This window comes from Manis pentadactyla, chromosome 15, assembly GCF_030020395.1.
Source record: "Manis pentadactyla isolate mManPen7 chromosome 15, mManPen7.hap1, whole genome shotgun sequence".
NCBI lineage: Eukaryota > Metazoa > Chordata > Mammalia > Pholidota > Manidae > Manis > Manis pentadactyla.
Window position 1 is genome coordinate 32,932,946 of NC_080033.1, and position 20,652 is coordinate 32,953,597.

General features: G+C 47.8%; 1 protein-coding gene across 3 annotated transcripts in view; it reads right to left on the minus strand.

Annotated features, from left to right (window-relative positions):
- Positions 1–20,087, minus strand: part of MYLK3 (myosin light chain kinase 3) — a 51,514-nt gene extending 31,427 nt beyond the window's left edge. Inside the window, exons 1-7 of one of the 3 annotated variants that reach the window (XM_036911008.2) lie at positions 19,920–20,087; positions 9,227–9,317; positions 7,980–8,388; positions 3,940–4,385; positions 1,862–1,967; positions 1,156–1,249; positions 656–765 (exon numbers count right to left, since the gene is read on the minus strand). In XM_036911008.2, the coding sequence (XP_036766903.2) occupies positions 656–765; positions 1,156–1,249; positions 1,862–1,967; positions 3,940–4,385; positions 7,980–8,388; positions 9,227–9,317; positions 19,920–20,006 (1,343 nt within the window). In that variant the 5' untranslated portion in view covers positions 20,007–20,087. Of the gene's footprint in view, positions 1–655; positions 766–1,155; positions 1,250–1,861; positions 1,968–3,939; positions 4,386–7,979; positions 8,389–9,226; positions 9,318–13,952; positions 14,654–19,919 lie in introns of those variants that run through there. The other 2 variants (XM_036911003.2, XM_036910995.2) reach the window with 2 other exon arrangements.
- Between the last annotated feature and the right edge of the window lie 565 nt (positions 20,088–20,652).

The following is a 20,652-nucleotide window of genomic DNA, read 5'->3' on the forward strand; positions in this document are numbered from 1 at the left end:
GTACCTACATGACAAGAACTCCAAATGGGCAAATAAGACCAGATGTGAGACAAAAGTTTTCTTAAAATACACAGTATTTTTTGAATTTTGTTTTTCCAATTTTGATAGTGACATGCCATGACAAAATGTTTCACTCTCCTCAATTCTACCAGCAGGCAAGTAGCAAGACAAGCCCCAAAATACATGGCCTCTGAGTCCTTGGCCTCAGTTTCAGGGGTTAGTTGGGAGTGGTGGCAAATGGAAGACTAATTGGCCTGTCTACAAAGGTGAGCCGGTATACCACTTCCAGCTGGAAATGCAGGCCCAGCATTACTAGATCTTTTAAATTTTCAAGAAAAGCCAGAAATCTAGGTTTTCATGTGGAATCTCCAAATTTTCACCTGTTAACAACTAAATCAAAATTATTAAAAGTTGTATAGGCCACATCAACATACAACTGCAGATCAAATCAAGCTCACTGGCCACTGGTTTGTGACAAATGGCATTGTCCTCCATGCTCCATGTTGGAGATCAAGCAGAGGAGATGATGACATTCCCTGGATGTCCCCAAGAGGGGAAGGGGACAGGGAGAGCTTTGCCTAGAACCATGGCCCCAAGCCTTAGCCCTGAGCCTGGCCTGTGGAGGAGCCGCTGTCCCACCTCTCAAGACACTCACTACTCCATGACAAGGGTAAAGCTGTTCTTGCTCTCGAAGGCATCATAGAGCTGGATCAGATTCACATGGCTGAGCTGGTTCATGATATTGATCTCGTTCTTCACATCCTCCTTGCAGAGCCAGGGGGAGGGGAGTTTCCAAGAAATGTGTCAGGAAGAGGAGGCAGCCGTGCCTCCCAAGACACACACATGTATGCACATGCACACCCACCCCACATCCTTGTTTCCTGCTTTCACACCAGGTCTCTTACCACCCAAACCTTACAACAGAAGGGACCATAGTATGACCCACCCATTTCAGAGACAGGAAATCTGAGGGTCACTAAGAAAACCTGGGATCCAGGAGCCCCTGTTGCTGACTGGAGTGTGTGAGTCATGGGAAAGAGGCAGGGAATGCAACAAGGTTTCCTGCTCAGTATGGGGCCCGGGGCAGATGAGAAGGAAGTGAAGGAGTCCTGAGCTTAGCCAGGGGCACTGGCTGGCTCGGGAGAGAAGCCTTACCCGGTCCTTGGCGTTCTTCACTTTGATAATCTTGGCTGCCAGCAAGAAGCCTGTTGACCTTTCTGTGCACCTATGGACCTGGCCAAACCGGCCCCTGCAGAGACACAATGACACAGCAGGCTGAGAACCTAAGAGGCTCACCACACACATGGGCAGCCATCCTGTACCCTGCACTTTCTGATCTCAGCCCTCCTCCACACACACCACAGGATTATCCTGTACCCCAGAGGTACCATAGTCATCACTCCCACACCACCTAGGCTGCCCTGCACTCCAGGAGCCATCCCCCTCACATGCTCTGTCCTGAAACCTAGAGAAGAATTCTTCACCTGTACCAAGTGGTCTATCCTACACAGGGGACATCCTCCGACCCCACACCACCCAGCTGCCCTGTGCCTCAGGGACCATCCCTCTTATCTGTCCCATCAGCCCTCCCAGCACCTCCAGTAGAGGGCCCCTGTGCCCACACTGTGTAGGTGCTCTTCACTCTACACTTCAGCTCCTTCACCCCATGTGGCTCTCCTACACACCAGGGGACATTCTCTGCACTCCCCTCTGTGGACTATCCCCTTCCACATGCTGCTCCACTCTCGGCCTTGTTCAGCTAAGCAGTTCCTGAGAACCACCCAGCACCCTGGTGCTCCAGGTGTTTCTGCCCCACCTCCTACCCCTCCCTTGCCCCCATCAAGGCAGAAGACCCACCTACCCTCCCAGTACTTCATGCTGGCACACTGTATAACCCGCTGAGGTTGAGGTCTCCTTGACACTCACCACCCGGTGCTCAAAAGGGGCTGGTGGGGCTGGACTGTCATCTGTTCAGAAGACAACAGTCTGTGAGCTTCCTACATGCAGCCCACACCTGTCAACACCCATCTCAGACCCACTTGGTTCAAAGGACAAACCCTTCATCCTTCTCAAGAATCAACATTGGAGCTTCCCATTTGGCAGAGGAGGAAGCTGAGTCTCAGGGACGTAAGGTGACCATCCCAATGCCACACAGTCAGTGACAGATGGAATTCAAACCTGGGTCCTTCAGCACCTACAACAGTGCTCTTCACAAGATGGAGAAGTTACGTCCAGTCTGCTCATTGCGGTAGAGAAGAGGTCCACGTTGGGTCAGTACAGCCCACAGGAAACAGAAGGCACATTTGAATGGGGTAATCGAGCACAGTTTAATGACAGGATTGTGTTTACAGGTACAAGCAAGGCTATGGAAACCAGCAAGGGTGGTATGACAGCTGGAGGAACACCCACCCTCCCTCTTCTCTCCCCTGTGGGTCTCCTGACAAGGCAAGGGAGCCCATGATAGAGGGTCAGCTCCCAGGACCAGGGTCGGGGGGATGGCGGGTCTGGGAGTAAATAGAAGACTTGGAAAGATAAAAGCAGTCTAGGATTTTTAAAAGAATATTGTCCTGTAGAGATAAAGTAAATCTAGAAATGTCACATGATAAAGGAATAAAAGCAAATCCAGAATGCATACCAAACACAATGATATAAACCAGTTTGCACAGTTAAGGGCTAGAAGACCCATGGAGGGAAGTCTGTGGCTTAGGTTGACATTTGTTCTGGGCTTGTTGTGGGAGCAGTCAGAGTTTTCCACTGACAATTCTAATACCTCTGAAACCATATACTGGGTGCAAGGGAAATACTGCTATTTTCTCTTAGTTTGTCCTAATACATGCAACAGTTTGCTCCCTAAAGTAGAAAGTTGAATTTGCTTTTGAGAGCATATTGCTCATCCTTTTTTGTATCTGCAAAGGTAAGCCCTGAGCCCTAGACTGCAAGGGGTAACATTTGTGGGTTTCTGTCACTGTTATTTTACTGGACCCCTAGAAAGTCTGGGAGAGCATGGAACCTTGGTGTGTGTCACAGAGTCCCAGTCTAGAATTTTGGTCAGAAGTTTCCTTTGCTGCACAGAAATGCCTTCTGTTCTGAGAGGCTGTAGAGCCATAAGGTTTACACAAAAGGTTCTGGAGCCAGACAGTCAAGTTCAGATCCCAGCTCTGCCAGCACTGACTCTCTGGCTTTGCGTGTGCTTCCAAACCTGTCCTGTGTTCTCTTGTATCCTCATTCCACAGGCTTGTGAGGATAAATGCTGTCACAAATGCACGTGGCTCGACATACAGTGAGCTCACAGTTAACCTTGGCTTTATCACCATCCCAAGTCTCAGAGAAGCTCTGAAGTCAGTCCTGCTTTCATCTGTGTTTCAGGAGTTAAGGGAGGCCTGTGTCGCACAAGCGGAGAGGAAGCAGCTGAAGAAGTCAGTGTGACTGGGCAACTGAGAGCTGAGATGTGCAGAACACAAAGCCTTCCTCAGGGACTTCCGGAACTTCCAGGGCAGGGAATCAGCAAAGGGTGGTCTTCCTGTAGTCATGGGATGAGGGTTTGGACCAAGGAGGGTATGACCCTAAGAGCTGGAGAAGTTGAGGGTCTTCGGGTCACCGGAACACAAGGATACCTCCTACCACCACTGGGACAGAAAGCAGGTCAGCAGCCTCACCACGCCCTTCCCTATCCCAGGGTGAGTAGTCAACTCACTGGATGAAAATGGCTGATAATGGTCTACCAGTTAATGGGTTTGTTTTAACAGATTTCTCTGTCTCCATCCAGAATGATACCAATGGGTAGAAAGCTCAGGCAGGCAGGTGGCTCTGAGAAATTGGCCTAGTTGAGCCACAGGCTGTTCTGTCTTCAACTCATCTCCCTGGAAGCTGCAGGGAGGCCCGTGGAAATACCCTTCCAAACCCACTCACCTTTGGGCACACAGCAATGGCCTCACTTACCCAGAACCAGGCGACCAGCCTCAGCTCTCAGGGGCATCTTCCTTCCTGCTTCCACTCCGCCCATGTCTCCAGCTGTGCAGTCCTTCCCCACCTCGGGGGTTCCTGCTCCTGGGCCTTTGTCCTGCTGCAGGCCTGGAGCCCCAGCATTGTCTCCCTTGGCCCACCTGGCCCCACTCGGTCCCATGGTAGGCTTGGTGCCAGGCTCCTGCTTTTCCTCGGCCTTTGCTCCCCCATCACTGCTCCACTTCCACAGGGGGGAAAACTCACTGGCTCCTTTCGGGGTCTCTTTTCCTGACTCAGTCACAGGGGCCTGGGACTCAGGTGGTTCCTGCTCACCTGGATGAGCAGCTGCTGGAGCCTCCACAGCAGGTGTGTGTCTGAGGCTTCCCCTTCGTGTCACAAGGAGCTCTCCAGGGGTATCCGTCTCTTGCACATGGATAGAGATCCTGGGGCAGAGAGAAATATGGCCCTGAGGTGCAAAGCAAGGACTCTAGAGTCAGAACAGAGCTGGGTTCAAATGCCGGCTGCTCCCACTCACTGATTATGGCCCCTTGGCCCCAGTTTCCTCATCTGTTAATAGTAAGTGTTAGCTTAAGGTTGGAACCAGCAGACTCCAACCCCAGCCGCTCTGGATCCCCGACCACCGTTGCTCAGACAGGACAGCAGGGGAGATGCTGGCTTCAGGGACAGACAGTGCTATCAGCTCTCAGGATTCCACAGGATGAGTGTCCAGGAAAGGCTTGAAGCAAACTGGTAGATAGGGGTGGGCACCAGATCCCTCTGAGGCCCTTGGAAACCTGCTTCAGCCCAGCAGTATTGTAGCCTAGAGGCAGGAGACATGACCACAATACTCCCACCCTTTTCTGGGCCTCAGTTTCCCTTTCAGTTAAATGGAGAAGGGAGAAACCAGGTCAAACATCACCCTATTGTTTTTTAAATACAGGTCAGACACATTTTATTAAAATCAGACAATTGCTTATAGAGTCTGGACTATGTATTTCTCTTGAACAAGAGGCTGTGCTGGGCCTGCATACCTGTATGGCTAATGAATAGCTCTCCACTTCCCCACAAGCCCCACTGTACCCAGGCAATGCCACTGGGTCCACTTTGTCCATTTTTCTTACCCAGACCCTGCAGCACTGGGGTTTGGGACCCCAGCTAGAAGTCAGGAAGGCCCTCTGAGCCCCTACGTTGAGAGGGAAGGACCCTCACCCTGGTGCCATGACCCCAAGAAGTACAGACCCTCCCTCTTAGAGTTGCCCCCACCCTGACTACTCTTCACAATCCTACTGCCAGGGTCTATGTGTGTAGGGGTGGGGGTGCAGATGTGAGTGTCAGGTGTAGACTGATGCTCAAGCAGGAGTCAGGCAGCCTCCATTCTGATCTTAGCTCTGAACTGGTCTGCTGGATGACCTTGGGCTTGTCCAGCTCAGCTCCCTCTGTCAAACAGGGATGATAATACTTCAGAGACGTGCTAATAGTCAATGAAGAGAGGAAGCACAAACACAGGAGGGCTCCAAAAGTTAAGGCCTAGAATGGTATAGCAGCTATGGAAAACAGTATGTAGTTCCTCAAAAATGTTAAGATGGAACTACCATATGATCCTGCAATCTCACTTCTAAGACTGAAAGAATTGAATGCAAAATCTCAAAGACATCTATCTTCATAGCAACATTTTTCACAATAGCCAAATGTGAAAGCAACCTACGTGTCCATCAACAGATGAACAAAATGAGGCCTAGCCATATAGTAGAATATTATTCAGCCCTATAAAGGAAGAAAATCCTACCACATGCTACTACCTAGATGAACCTCAAGGACATTGTGCTAAGTGAAATAAGCTGGTCACAGAAGACTGATTCCACTTACATGAGGTACCGAGAGTTGTCATATTCATAGAGACAGAAAGTGGAATGATGGCTGCCAGAGTCTGGGGGAGGGGGAAATGGGAATCCTCTGATGATTACAGAGTTTCAGATTTGCAAGGTGAAAACGTTCTGGAGATCTATGTCACACACATGAATATACTTAACACCACTGAACACATTTAAAAAGCATGCTTTTTACAATTAAAAAGTGAGGCCTTTCCCCAGCAGCTGAAAGCCCAGCTCCATTCTCTAAGCTGCTGTGAGTCCTCTGGGAGCAATGCCTCTTCTTTAATGCAGTAGACTCAGCAGCCTATGGGCAGGAGGCAACAGTATGCCCCCAACACAGTGCCCCCTGGGAGTGAGTATGGGTTGGTGATGACATGGTAGGATGGGAAGGGTGGCATCTAAGCCTAGTTCAGGCCCTGTTTCAATAGAGGGACACGAGAAACTTCTGGAAGCCAGTTGCTAGAAGAGTATCCAGGTAGTCAAGTGACCAGCTGAGAAGGTCAGTAGTCACCACTGTCCCCTTTGGTCTTCATTCCAAGGGACAAAGAATGACCCAATGCACTGCCATGCATTCCCACGCTACTCTGAGTGTCCAAGACTTTCCCTCCTGCACAGCACAGCCAGGGCAGGCATCAATCACAGCACTCTGTCCCACCAAGTGCCTCAGGATCTTCTGTACAGGTAGCTATTGCCAACCAGAGCCACAGCTTGAGTTCAAACCTATTTTCCTCAAAATATACCCATGAGGAGGGGCAGGTAGAGGTCTCTCCACTTCCTGAGCCCTGTGGCAGTCTAGTGTCCCTAAAATTCAGCTCATAAACACCTTTCCCTTACCAGAATCTTTTTGGAGCCCCTAACAGGCTCATGGCAAGTTTACCCTGGTCCCAAGATTCCACATTCATAGCCCTGAAGGGTATCCAGGAATGCCTGCCAAGAATCCCTCCCTTTGGCTGGTTAGGTCTCCCAGGAGCTCCATTCCCTTCCAGAACAAAGGCTGGCAAACACAGGGCTTCTCAGCTCACACACACACAGGGCTTCTCAGCCCACACACACAGACACCAGCTCCCCTCCTGAGCCCAGCCTCAGCCTCAGGCCTCCGTTACAGGTCAGGACAGCCCTGGGCAGTGGCAGGAGAGTACCAGGTCTTTTTGAGAGAAGCCAGGAAAGCACAATACCCTCCAGTGGGTGTCCCTGGGGGCTTCAGGGCTGGCAATTACAGGGCTCAGGAGGGCTTGGCAGTCAGTGGCTAGACTCTTCATTCTGCGCTGTTTGCTGAGGGCTGGTCCTCAGGCTGCCACCTCCAGGGCACCAAGCATAATTCTTCAGAAAGTTCCCTGGACTGACCCAGCCTCCACCCACCCCCCACTTTTGAGTACTCATCCTTCTCTCCCCACCAGAGTGGTGAGGACTTAATCAAATGCTGACCAGAGGAAGGTATGGTGGTTAAGGACACAGTTTCTGGAGTCCGAAAACTCTGTGAATCCCAAGCTATGTGGCCCTGGGCACTAGGAGCCCATTTCCTCATCAATAAAATAAGGATGCCAACCACATTCATGCCCAATGATGTTGTGAGAATATAATGAGATGATGCTAATTCTTGGCACCTGGAAAGTGTTCGGTGAACCCCATCTTTTAGCTATTATTATTGCTCTAAGAACTAGAGATTCTCAGCCCTGTTCCACGTTGAAATCACCTAAGGAGCTTGTTAAAAAATAGGTAGATAGATTAGATAGATAGATGATAGATAGATGGATGGGTGGAAGGATGGATGGATGGATGGATGGATGGATGGACGGACAGATTAGATAGATAGATTAGATAGATAGATAGATAGATAGATAGATAGATAGATAGATAGATAGATGATAGATGATAGATATAATGTATCTCAATGCCTGTGCCTCACTCCAGACTGAATAAATCAGACTCTGGGCATTGGTATTTTAAAAATTCCTTCCAGGTAATTCTAACAAGCACCAGGTGAGAACCAGTACTCTGAGTTCCTGAATGCAAAGCCTAGGCCTTCTCCTGCCTTCCCCTTGTGAGGTTACCCAGCAATGTGCAGAGAGCGGACACTCAACCCGAGCAGCTGGTCCCTTGGCCGTGTTCCAGCTGAGGGACTACAGTTAATCCTTTCCTTGCCCAGCCTGAAGGAGTACCCCTTACCTTGGAGGTGTTTCTCCACCACTGTGGGCTGCCTTGTTCTGGGCTGGTGGCCCTGGAGTCAGCCTCATGCACTCCTCCTCCAAGGGCCAAGGGTCATGTCTGCTGGATGATGCTCCCTGTCCCGTACCTGGTGCAGCCTCCTGGCTGCTGGAGGCCTCACTGACCCTGTTGGGTGCTGCAGACAATTCCAGGCCAGTTCCAGGCTTCTCACTGGATGTCCTAGGAACTTTGGCTTCTGCCTCTGTGGGCAGCAGCAGGTGGCCAGGGGGCACCTGGGTTGGGAGGGGATCTCTGTCTCCCTGTCCTGCTGAGGCCTCTGCCTGAGTGAGCAGGTCAGATCCTATCCCTGAAGCATCGATGTAGGGCAGCCTCTCCACTGTCCCCTCTGGCAGGTCCACCTTCTGGCTTTCTATAGAAAAATAGGCAGGGTAGAAATGGACTCCCATTTAAAGGAATCTATCCCAAAGACATTATAAAGAATATGCAGACGGCCATTCAGTGAGCATATTCATAATAGGCAGACTGGAAACAACCCAACTGACCATCAGTAAGGGCTGGTTGATTAAACCAAGACACATCATACAAGGAGTGCTGCACAGCCAAAGAAAGGAGAAATGTGTATCTCCATGTGCAGCTATGAGCAACCTCAGGATATACTCTAAGTGAAAAAAAAGCAAGGTGGAGAAAAATGTGTATGGTATGCTTCTGTTTATGTGTGTGATGTGTGAGTACATGCACATGCATGTGTATAATCACTTAAAATGTGGTCTAAAGAGACTGGACTTCAAAGAAAAGGTAAGACAAAAACTTTCTCAAGTGGTTCCATATGCTGGGGAGGAAACAGGGTGCAGGAAACAAGGATAGAAGCTATAGTTCTCTTAATATACCTTGTTTTGTCAATTTAACTTTGGAACCATGTAAATATTATGCAAAAAAATTATTAAAAAGTATAAAAGAAAATTAAACTTAAAAAGAGAATCATAAAAATGTAAAACAAAGTGAAATAAACCTGAGTATCAAGCTAGTGACATAGCTTACACAGAAAAGAACTATTCCAGTGACTTTAAAAGTAGCAACACATAGTGATATATATATATATATATATATATAGGACAAAAAGAACTGCCAAAAAAAAAAGCAGAAGCTTCACCAGTTTTTCAGTAATCACATTGTTGGTGGTGGTGGTATTTTTATTGTGAAACTGCACTGGGCGCCCTGTGGAATAAAGCAAATGGGGCCCCACCTACCTGCCCGCAGCCCCTTGACCCCAGCTTGCGTGGCTCTGGTGCTCAGGGTGTGCTTTGGTTTTGCTCCCTTCTCCTCTGCTCGCTCTTTGTTCTAAAAGAACAACCATAACTATCATCGTCATCAACATCATCGTTCAGGCCACAGACATTTGGTGAGCCCCTACCGTGTGTTTAAGACATAAGTACCTAGGCTACTTCACATGGTCTCACAGTGATATGAAAAGGTAGACACTGCTATTGTCATTTTAGATATAAGGACCTTGAAGGCTTCTCAAAGTCACCAAATCCTTTCTAATGTGTCACCATACTGCCCATAAGGGGCAGACTCAGCCCCTGATAGAAGGGTCTAGTTTGCCTGGACCTCCAAGTACTTGGACCAGGGATGAAAAGAAAATTTAATCTTGAAGTGTCAATTCAGATCAGTCAGTCACAGCAATTGCAGTATTGGCTTGGGTTGAATCCATGTTGGGGATTGGGTTGGGGGGGAATAGGCGGACGGGGTAAGGCATCCCATGATCAATTAATAATGCCTGCCTGGGAGGTGGCTGGGTGGAGCCCATGGTTACCCCTTGACAGTACAGTAGTGTGGCCAGGAGCATAGCCTCTCAGACCCTTGAGCCAGACTTGCTCAAAGTTTAAACCCCACCTTTACCACTTGTCCAAGATCCTTTATTTCTCTGTATCTCACTTTCCTCATCTGTGAAATAGAAAGAATATTATCAGCCTCATAGGGTTAGTGGGAGGATCAGGGGAGTTAATTTGTGGAATATCCTGAGAAATGTGCCCGACATGATAAATGTTTGGTATCTCTGGTGATTTTGTCCTGCCTGAGACAGAGCTGTCTGTGCTCAATGAGCTGATCATGTAAGGAGGCTCAAAGCCCAGCCTAGAGAAACTCTCAGCACTCTTCCTTAATTCTGAATGCTCCACACCAGACCAGTGCATGTGCTTACTCCTGGAACAGTCTAGCCACTTGGGATTTCTAAGTGCAAATATGTCTAGATGGCTTTACCCCTTGCTGGGTACCCCAGGCACTTCTAGAGGTTTTGAGACTTTGGCTGGTGCAGCCCCTAAGACTCCTCCTGGCACCTGTCACAGCAGCAGGTATCATAGCCCTGAGCCTGGCTGAGCCCCGGGCCCATGGCACTCACCTCTGAAGGCCCTTTCTCTTGCCTTGCCCACAGAGGCCTCAGTTGGGAGCCCACCGCCCAAAACAGCTTGAGACACACTTTGTTTGGCTTACATTTTAAAAATTTTAATTGGTTATCAACATTTTAAATCTAGAAGATTTTTAAATTAAAATTCTAAGTTCCCTTTTGGGGTGATAGAATTGTTCTAGATTCTGATTGTGTTGGTGTGAGTGTATATATCTATATACTTAAAATGTATGTATTTTGTGTGTGTATGTGCAATTTACTGTATGTAAATTACACCTTAATAAAATTGATTAGAAAAAACTCCAGGTTCCCAGCTTTTCTTAAATCTGAAAATCTGGTAATTCCAGGCCCACCTGGCAAAACTAGGCTGGAGCAGTTCCTTCCTTCTAACTGGGGCACCATAGTCCTCATGTCGCTTGAATATTTCCCTGACATTAAGGTGGAGAGTTGGTCCCACTGTTCTTCCTACACTATGCCCATTTCTCTCAATCCTATTACTTGCTCATCCCTCTAGATTCCAGGATCTCAAATTTGGTCCTCCTAATGGTACAAACACAACACACAGGAACACCTAACCCAGCAACTGGGGTGTGCTGGGTACTTAATAAATGCATGCTAGCTGCAGTCATCATGATTATCATCAACAGTGTCAGTGTGATCTGGGCTCCCTGCTCAGCAGGGTCCTGTCCCTTAGCTTCTTTCTGCAGACTCTATCCTTCCCCCCCGAGTTGGGGTAACTAGAAGCATTATCAAGAGCTGCCTCCTGTTTTCCTCCACTAGTAGAGAGGTACTCAAACAGATGTCCTTTGGCAGACCTTGGGCTCAGGTTGTCCTCACCCGCCCCCTGCCTTTGGTGTGTGCAGGCTCTCAAACACTTACATATGCACACATACGCACACACAGCTGAGTGTGTCTTCAAGGCTCAGCCTTCTGATCCCTGCCCTGCCAGGTGCATCTGAAGGAAGGAGAAGAGACCCCCAAACAACATTCTAGAGGACTGATGTCTTCTGATCAGCTTAACTGTGATTTGGGCCCACCCCTGGCTGAGCCTGAACCTGTCCTTCATGAGAGAGCATCTGGTTTCTAGTAATAATCTAATTTCTTGTTCCAAGCAAACATGCCCCTGGGCATTTTAGAAGATCCGAGGAGGAGCTTCATAAAGGGCTGACAAAATTTTCAAATTTAACAGCCAGTGCTAGGATTTAATTCAATCACACAAATGATTACTATGCCCCTGCCTCTTAGGACACACAAAGAAAGTGCCCAGAAACTCTCCATAATACACCATTTTCAGCACCAACAGTAAGTTAAATGTTTGGGGCTGTGTCTGTGTTCACAACCCATTCTCTGACTCTTCCTGTGAGATGCATGCTGACCACCATACACAGAAGGAAGTAGGGAGCATGCCATGGGCCAAAGAGGAGCTGACAACCTGACTGGAAGGCTAGACCCAAACCTATAGATGGTTCCCAATACGTGTATTAAACACAAAGACCAGAAGAGAGAGCAATCACACACCAGTGGAGCAGAACAGACAAGAAATGTTGCAAGAACTCAGAAAACAGAGAATTCTGTCTGCCATCTATCCAGAAATGCCTAAGTATCTGGTACATGTATGACAGTTAATTCCACTAATATATGAAGAGCTTTTACAAATCAGTAAGAAAAGTGCAAACAAACTGAAATAGAGAAGAGGGAAAAGAACATGAGCAGGGAGTTCACAGAAAAATATGAAAGGTTTTAAATCTATGAAAGATGTTTCTAGCAAAATAAATACAAATTAGAACCACAGTGAGATATACCATTCTGTCTAGTTCTGGTTATGTTTTAAATTTTCCATAATAAAAAGTTTTACTTTTTTTTTATGAATTAGAGGAAAAGAATTAGCTTTAAGAGACATATAATCAGTTGCCTTACTTGGGTCTTGACTTAAATAAACAAACAGCAAGGGGGAAAAAAGTATAACATGATTAGGAAAATTTGAACACTGACTTAGGCAATATTAAATTGCTATTTACTCTTTAGGTATGATAATAGAATTGTGATGATGTTTTTCTAAAACAGTCCTTTCTTTTAGATATAAATGCTGCAATGTTTATGGAGGAAATGATCCAATGTCTCAAATTTGCTTCAAAATAACATGGAGAAAGGGAAGTAGGAAGGGAATGGATGAAACAACTTTGGCCTCCAGTTATGGGCTTACAGGGTTCATTATATTCATCTTTATATTATACTCTCCTGCAACCAGACTCATCATGATGAGCATTTAGTAATATATATAGTCAAATCACATCTGGAACCAATATAGTATTTTATATCAACTAAATTTCAATTCAAAAAATTGAAAAACAAAACAGAGACGGTCAGTATACTAATGTGCTTATAGATTAACAGATCTATCTGGAAGGTTTCACAGGCAACTGGCACCCATGTTTGCTTGGGGAGGAGAGTTGTCTTGGGGACTGGGGGATGAAGTAGGAGGGATGAATATGCTCTTTATACCACATGAACATTTTTACTATGTGCATATATTAGATTAATTTTCTTTTTTAAAGGTGAGGTTGATTATCAGTGGCAAGAGCAGGTCACATCTCCCCTGCATGCCAGGCTTACAGTTGGGGTGCAGAAGGAAGGGGGCATGCTCTGGAAGGAGCTGCAGGGTGGGGAGGGGCAGGGTTCAGCAAGCTGAGCTGGCCTGGATGGGGTGGGGAAGGAAGACAAACTGTGGCAGCCTGGCCCCTGAAAGCCTCAGCAGCTGACAGTCAAGCGCAGACTCCTGTAGTCCCGAGCTTATCTCTTGCCAGTGGGCAACTGCAGGGGTCCAAAATGGTGGCTCCAGGCTGTCTGAGTGTTGCTGAGTGGCTGACCCTTAGCTGTTCTGAAACAGTGTGGCCTCTGTACACCTCACACATATACACAAACACTCCCACCCCAGCCAAACTTCCACTAGCCAGCAGGTTTGATTATGCAACCCTTGGGGACAGCGGCTCCCAAAAATGCCACACTCCACCCCCAGGCTCCAGCTCCACCCTGGACCTGTGTCCCCCATGGGTCCCTGTCAACACTCATCTCTCCACAGGCAGCTGCATGCTCCACCCACTCTAGGACACAGCACAAGGTTGGGGACAGGAAGGGAGGGGGGTTGGGTTTCTGAATGGGGGCTCCGCAGAGGTAAACTGACCACTCCATCTCCCACCCCAGGGCAGAGGAACAGAAAGGAGCAAGGAGATGTCACTGGGATGTCCAAAAAGCTTCACGGTCCCCCCTCTCTAACAGCTCACTTATCACTGGCTTCTGCGTGCCCTGGAGCCACCCAAGCCCCACAACCCTCCCCAGGGCACTACCCCTTCCTTTCCCTGGGAAAATCAGTCAGTCAGTGTCCTGTCTGGAAATCCACCTATGACCTTTAAGATTCTGTCTCTCCATTTCCCCACCAACAGGTCATTCAAGGGGCACAATGTGGGGACAATAGCCCCCAGCTTTCCTAAACCTTGCCACCTGGCCTGTTTCCCCACTGGACCCCCCCAGGCCTCCCTTCCAGCCCAAAGGGCAGGGAAGCAGGAACCAACCTCCATAGGGCTGTCAGCCAGGTTTCCTTTTCTCCAGGGGACAATCCCTTGCATGATGAAATCCACTACCTTTGAGTTCTGGAACACGGCCCCCACCAAAGCTATGGCCTTGTCCACAGCCACCACCATCCTGGAAAGGGCTTCGAGTCTGGCACCATGCTGGGCAGCATCCTGCTGCACAGCCCTCACCAGCTCCAGGACCTCCAGCCACCCAGCCTGTGTGGCAGCTGGTGGAGTATGATTAGCCCCAGCCAGGCCCAGGACCTGGGAGGCCTCCAGCCGGTGCAGGCCTTGCTCCAGATGGTCCATGCCTTGGTACACAGACTGCAGTTTCTCCGTGACATCTTCTTGGAAATGCAAGAGTTTGTCAACCTTCTCATTTAGTACATTAATCTTTTTGTCCATGGTGGTTAAACAGGCCTTGCTTGACACTAGCAGTGCCTGGGCTTCCAAACCCTCCTTAGGTGCTCCTGCCATCCCGATGCAGCCTTGACAAGGTGGAGGAACCAGAAGAGCTGCAGACCCCTGGTTTTCACTTAGGCGGCAGGGTCTGGATGTTCATTGCTCTTGGTAGCTAGAGCCTCACCCCACAGTGCCAACCCTCACGGATCACCTGGGTTGTTCGGGGAGCCCAGAGGACCAGGCTCTCTGAGCCTTTGCTTATCTCCCACTCTGCTGTGGGCCATGAGTGACAGGCTGGGTTTGGCCCAGGCCCTTCTCCGTTGGGCCCCTTTGACATCATGGCAGCATTCCTCTCTGAGAGGGTGCTGATGGGCAAATATTTTAAGAATCTGCCCAAGGCAGGCAGGAGTTCATGTAGCTGAAACTAAAGGTTAGATGAAAAGGGATCCTTTAGGTAAGGTACCTGAAAGCTGGACTCCACAAGAGGCTCCAGGAACCCCAGGGCAGAGTAAACCCCCAAAGCACCAAGGAGTGGATAGTGTCCTAACTTGCTATACACACATCTAATTCACAATAAAAGCAAGACCAAAAATAAATGTGAGGCCATTCTGATTTTTGCCATGATGAAATGTTGATGCTTCTGTAAGTTAAAAAGAAATTTTCAGTGTCCCTGCTTTGCAGATGCCCCAAACATGTGTTTAGGTTGCCCATGGGATGAGCCTGCAGGTCCCTCCCAACACAGGGCCTCAGTCACCAGTCACTTGTGCTAAAAATAGAAGTGAGGGACAATGGCCTAGGCTGCTCACCAATTGCCATCCTGCAGGTCATGTTCCCCACAGAGTCCTCAGGGCACACTTGCCAGCAACCCTCTGCTCTGCCAGAGTGGACTACACGGGTATCGGGCACTAAATCCCTAAACTGAAACAGATGCAGTAGGGCCCTAGAGAGCAAGAGGCCTGTGTTTCCCATGGTTTCTGAACACTTTAGCATCAAAAACCTTTGAGTAAAACTTGTACAGAAGCATCAATAAAGCAAAAGGAGAGGCTCTGGCTGATACTGAGTTGGGGCGTGAGGTGGCACCACAGAGTCCGAGGCCACCAGGGAGCCCCTGACTGACTCTATTTTCTCCCAGGCCCTCATAGGGAGACGGCAAGGCTAGAGAGGGAATTTGTCCAAGGTTGGCCCAGCACATGGTCTCCTGAGGGTTGTTCAGCCATAGTCAGTGCTGGCACCAGAGAGGGGCACTTTGGTGTCCCCTTAAGCTCCCCAGTTCTGAATAAAAACAATCATAAGAATAAACTTTGACCTGGAAATCTCACATCTAATAGCACCTTTAGATCATTCTGCTATTTTTAGCACCCATAAAACCTGTGCTTGCTATGCAAGTGCCACTTGACCACAAACCTCTTTGATACCCATCTCTCTATCAATTGGGAAAGCTGCCCTAAGAAGCTCATGTAGAAATCCAGACCCATTTCTGGAAGCACAATCCTAGGGGTCATTGACAGAATGGCCTGAAACATGCTCAAAAGAGCACTGGTCTCTTACAGTCACTGTGATCTAAAACATGGCCACAAATAAACTCTCCTTTGAAAAAGAAATTTGGAGAACACTGTGTTCAGCCTCTCTTGGGGATTCACTATGTAACTCAACAAGACCTAATCTGCCGCAGAAAGAAACCAGCATCTGACCAGGGGATCGCTTTCTGCCCCACACTTCCCACTTAATACTTCCCTGTGGAATTAGGGTTCCTTGGATCAAACTTTGGGAAGTGACTGCCTTGAGAAATTTCCTGAAGTTTCAGAGCCAGCCCAATTTCTGTCCTATAGGTACCAATAACCACAGTGGAATGAAGTCCCCACCAGTGTGAAGAGACAGACCCAATATTTGGGAGAGAGTTCCTACCAATACACACCACAGGCCAACCACTGCTATAGGGATCAGAGCAACCTGCATGCAGGTAAGCTCTGGTTTAATAAAGCCTGGAAAGATATCTTGAAAGTCCAGATGAATCCAAAGGAAACAAACAAATGTCCCAGATACATATCATGTCAAAAGCTAATATGTATTTGCCCTGGGTCTCCTTAAGCAACAAGTGATTACAAGATTTACTAGACATACTAGAAATGAGGCTGCTCCATCACCCACTGTTCCAGAACAACCTTGAAGCTCCTTGAGGCCAGAACAACATCTCTCAGGCTTGCCTCCATCCCAGGCGCACCAATATCCCTGGCATGTGGTGGGCATTCAGTGTATGGAAGGAATGAACTAATGAGGCTCCAGCAAGAAGCAGGAGGTGGGGCTGACTGCTGAGAGACTGACTAGTGGAAAGAGGAGGCAGAAGCTGGGGTTTCTCGGAATAATCAAATGAGTACAAGGCAGGAAATCCTAACAATTCCAAGAAGTAAGCTCTCAGATCCTTTGGAAGAAAGCTCAGAATATACCAAAGAGAAACATTTTTGAATCTTTGATGAAAAGGAGCAAAACCAGGAGAATCATCTTTGAATCCCTTTTATTTCTCCACCTACAGGAGAAACGACTTTATGAGCATAGGGGTTCTTGAGGGCTGTTGCATGGCTTCCCAACTCTCCCTGCACAGCAGGAGCCACTGGCAATTCTTTTTGGGCAACAGCACCTGCTCAGAGGATGGGGGAGGCATTCCACTCTCCAAGTCGAGAGAACACAGACCAGAGAAAAGGCAGGTGAGCTAGATGGCCATAGACTCCTCGTCTTCCCTGGATAAGGGCAGGACAGCTGATCTAGTCCCAGAAGAAAAAAGCTGACTTCTGTTTACCACAGGCTGGGGTCAGCATGCACTGAACCCCAAGACTCTACCTTGGTCTTCCTGGTGACAGCCCACTTTCCCTGAAGAACCCCAGGGGCTTGAGACCTTAGGTGGAGTAAGAGGAGAGCAGAAATGCAAGGCTGAAGAGTCTATTCCAAAGCACTAGTTCTCCTCCTCACCCACCTCTGCACGGGATGGGCAGTGCTGGGGAGCCCCCACCTGGAGATCAAGGGTCTGCTTCTGGAGAAAGTCAATGGTCCATGAAACAATAGTTCTACCTACTGGCTTTGGGGGTCCCTTGATAGCTCCCCTTCTGATTGTCCTCAACAAAGCCAAGCAGTTGACAAGCCTCAACCCCCCAGTGTTTTTTACCTTATTTTGAAATATGCACACATAAAAAAGGATCACCAGATATTCAAAGGAAACCCCCAAAATGAAAAGAGGAGCCCCAAATAAACAGAAACATAGTTGTAGAGAAAAGAGAGTAACCAAGAAATAGAAAGTTTCAAAAAGGCTCTCAGTAGCCACAGAATAATATGAAAGGCTGTTCTATCCATTAAAACAGAAGACAGTGTTATGGAAAAGCAGCAGCACAGAATAAAGAGAGGTCTTGGAAATTTAAAATATGAATATTATAATTTAAAAATCCAATAGAGGGATTAGAAAATGAAGTTAAGATAAATCTCAGAAAATAAAACTAAAAGATAAAGACATGTACATTATGAGATAAAAGACAAGAGAGTTAGACAGTGGACCTACCTGGTCTCACATCTAATTAACTAGAGTTTCAGGAGGAAAAAAAATGAAAAAAAATGGGAAGGGATTTATCAAAGAAATACAATCATGCAATTTTAGAATACAGGGATTAAAAGAAAATTATAAAAATCTCCCCAAATTAAAAAAAAAAAAGTCACATACCAGAAAACTGCCATCAGAATGACCCTAAAAACAACTGGATGTTAGACAGGTTGAATGTGACATTCTAGATTAAAAAGGATTTCCCCTTAGAATTTTGAAGACATTGCACCGCTGTCAGAGGGCAGAATGAAGAATTTTAAGATTTGCAAAGATGTATAAAAACTTATGCACGTTTTCTAAGGAAGCTGCTTTGAGGATATACTCCAGCAAAATGAGGGACTAAACAAACAAAAAATAGAGCTCCAGGAAACAACAACTTCAACATAAACCCAGAGTTGGAGCAGGAAGATAGAGAGCCCCAAAAAGGGATGCCTTCAGGAGGAGAAAATATTATATATTAAAGACATGTAGTAAAATGTTAAGAGCATGGGGCCTGGCGTCAGATTGTCTGGATTTAACTCTTGTCTCTGCCAATTATTAGGCAGAATCATGGGCCAGTTTACTTAACCTCTCTGTGTCTGCACTTCCTGGGCTGTAACATGAGAATAACAATGCATACACTTGATGGAGTTGTCAGGAGGGTAAGTGAGAAGGTTGTAAGGCAATTAGATCAGTGCTTGGCACACAGTAAGTGCTCAAATGTTAGCCATCAGCATGATGCTGGCAGACAGGGTCAAGTGGAACAAAAGGGTTAGGGACACCAAGAAAATCAGAGTTCTTACAAGAAAGAATGAAATTGAAGCACATGAATGATTTTTTTCAGGGAATAATATTTACATTAGTCATACTATTATGCCTTAATAAGGTATAAGAACACTTTATTATGTTGAAACAGTGACATATTTCTGTGGAGGTGGGACTGGAAAGTCAGGGGAGAGTGAGAGTTAAATCCTCACTTCTCCTACGAGGAGGTCCACACATAATGTACAAAATTGGCAAGCAGGAAATGAGGCAAACACCTGGAGAAACAGCTAAAAAACTCCAGTGTATTTGCTGCTGGGGAGAAGGATGGGAAGCAGGTTGGGAAGCAGGTTTTGCAGGGCACATCTGAGAGAGACCAATGTGTCATTCACCTTGTAGATTTGTATATTTATAACAAGTGTCATAGCACATGGAAGTGGAGGGTATTGTTCTAACAAAATCAAATAGCGTAACAACATCCTGAGAGAGGGAGACCATGCATCCTGAGGAGAGGTGTATTCTTCTATGGCACACAAAAGTGCCTTATGAGACAGCTGCATACCTGGAACTTACTTAACTTCTTTGAATGCAGCTTTCCTCATCTGTAAAGAGGGCTCATAACAGTGCAGTAACCACAGGGCTGTTTGAATATTCATGAAGTAAAACATTTAGCATAGCATGGGACACATGGTAAGTACATGAAACCAGTAGAGATAGAACTCACCACCCCTGCCCCCATTCCCATCACACCCCAGAGGGTCAGCCAACAGGACGGCAGCATACTCAGTCACCTCACTGTGTGGTGGGGACAGGGGGAAGGGGAGTGTCTCCCCAACCCTAAATCAGCTCCCCCAGGCACCTGGTCCAGCCCAGCCACTTCCCCTGCACCGTTAGCTGATGGGCACTCAGAAGTGCAGATGTGTCCTTCATTAAGCTGAGCTAACTCAGGGAAGGAAACCAGAGATGAACTAGAATCTCAGAAAGCATCACTAAGTTCAACATGGACAACTTCAGGGTTAGCTGCTGCTTAGCCTTGCCTGCCTACCACACCCCACATTAGTTGGGAAAGGCCATCCCCAGGCTGTACCCTTCAACCAAAGCCTCCTGCTGACTGAGTATCTTGGTCCAAGAGGACCCAGGTCTGAGGAACAACTGTCACTGAGGCTCCCTTTGTCCCATGACCCTAACAATTGTTCCTCAGGCTCTTACTTCAAAGCAGACCGGTCCAGAGCTGCCCTTACCGCAAATATCTGGGTGTAATCTGATGCCCGTTGCTGGCCTCTGGTGCTGGGACTGCAAAGTGCTGGAGAGGGGCACAGTGTCCCCATCCTGCAGCTGTGCCGACTCAGTGCCTACTCTGCCTGGAGAAGCCCAACTGCCCGGAGCACTGGGAATGAGGTGGACTGGCCGGCCAGGATGATTTCTCTAGAACTCAGGCAGCCACGATAAGCCTGGCATTTCCACTTATCTCTAACCCTGCCCCAAGTCCCAGAGGCATCCAGAGGCTTCACTTGGTTATCTGGTTTGCTGGATGGTATCTGCCTCCCCAGGGGCCTACTTCCTGCATCACTTAGCAGAGTGTCCAGTTGTGAAACAAACACAGTATAGTTCAAGGAGGGAGGGAGGGAGTCCTATGGCAGAGCTGACCTGAGTTCAAAACCCAGAATCCTGGTGCAGGAGCCCAGTAGGCAGCTGGGAATCCTTACCTTTAGGCTTCAGGCAGCCCTCTAGAGCAGAGGAAAGCCCCATTCAACAGCAGAACAGATTGGTGGCTCTGTTTTCCTTCACTGGGGCTACTTGCACCCTGGCTAGGAGCCTGGTAAGTCATCTCCAGGCTGGGAGGTGCTCACTATTGCCTCTTTGAATAAGAATACTCAGGAAGCAGTGAAGACACACACAGCCCCCAGAGCCCAGCACACTGCACTGGGGAAGGGGTGACCCCCTGAGTCTGCTGAACAAGATAACAGCTCCAAC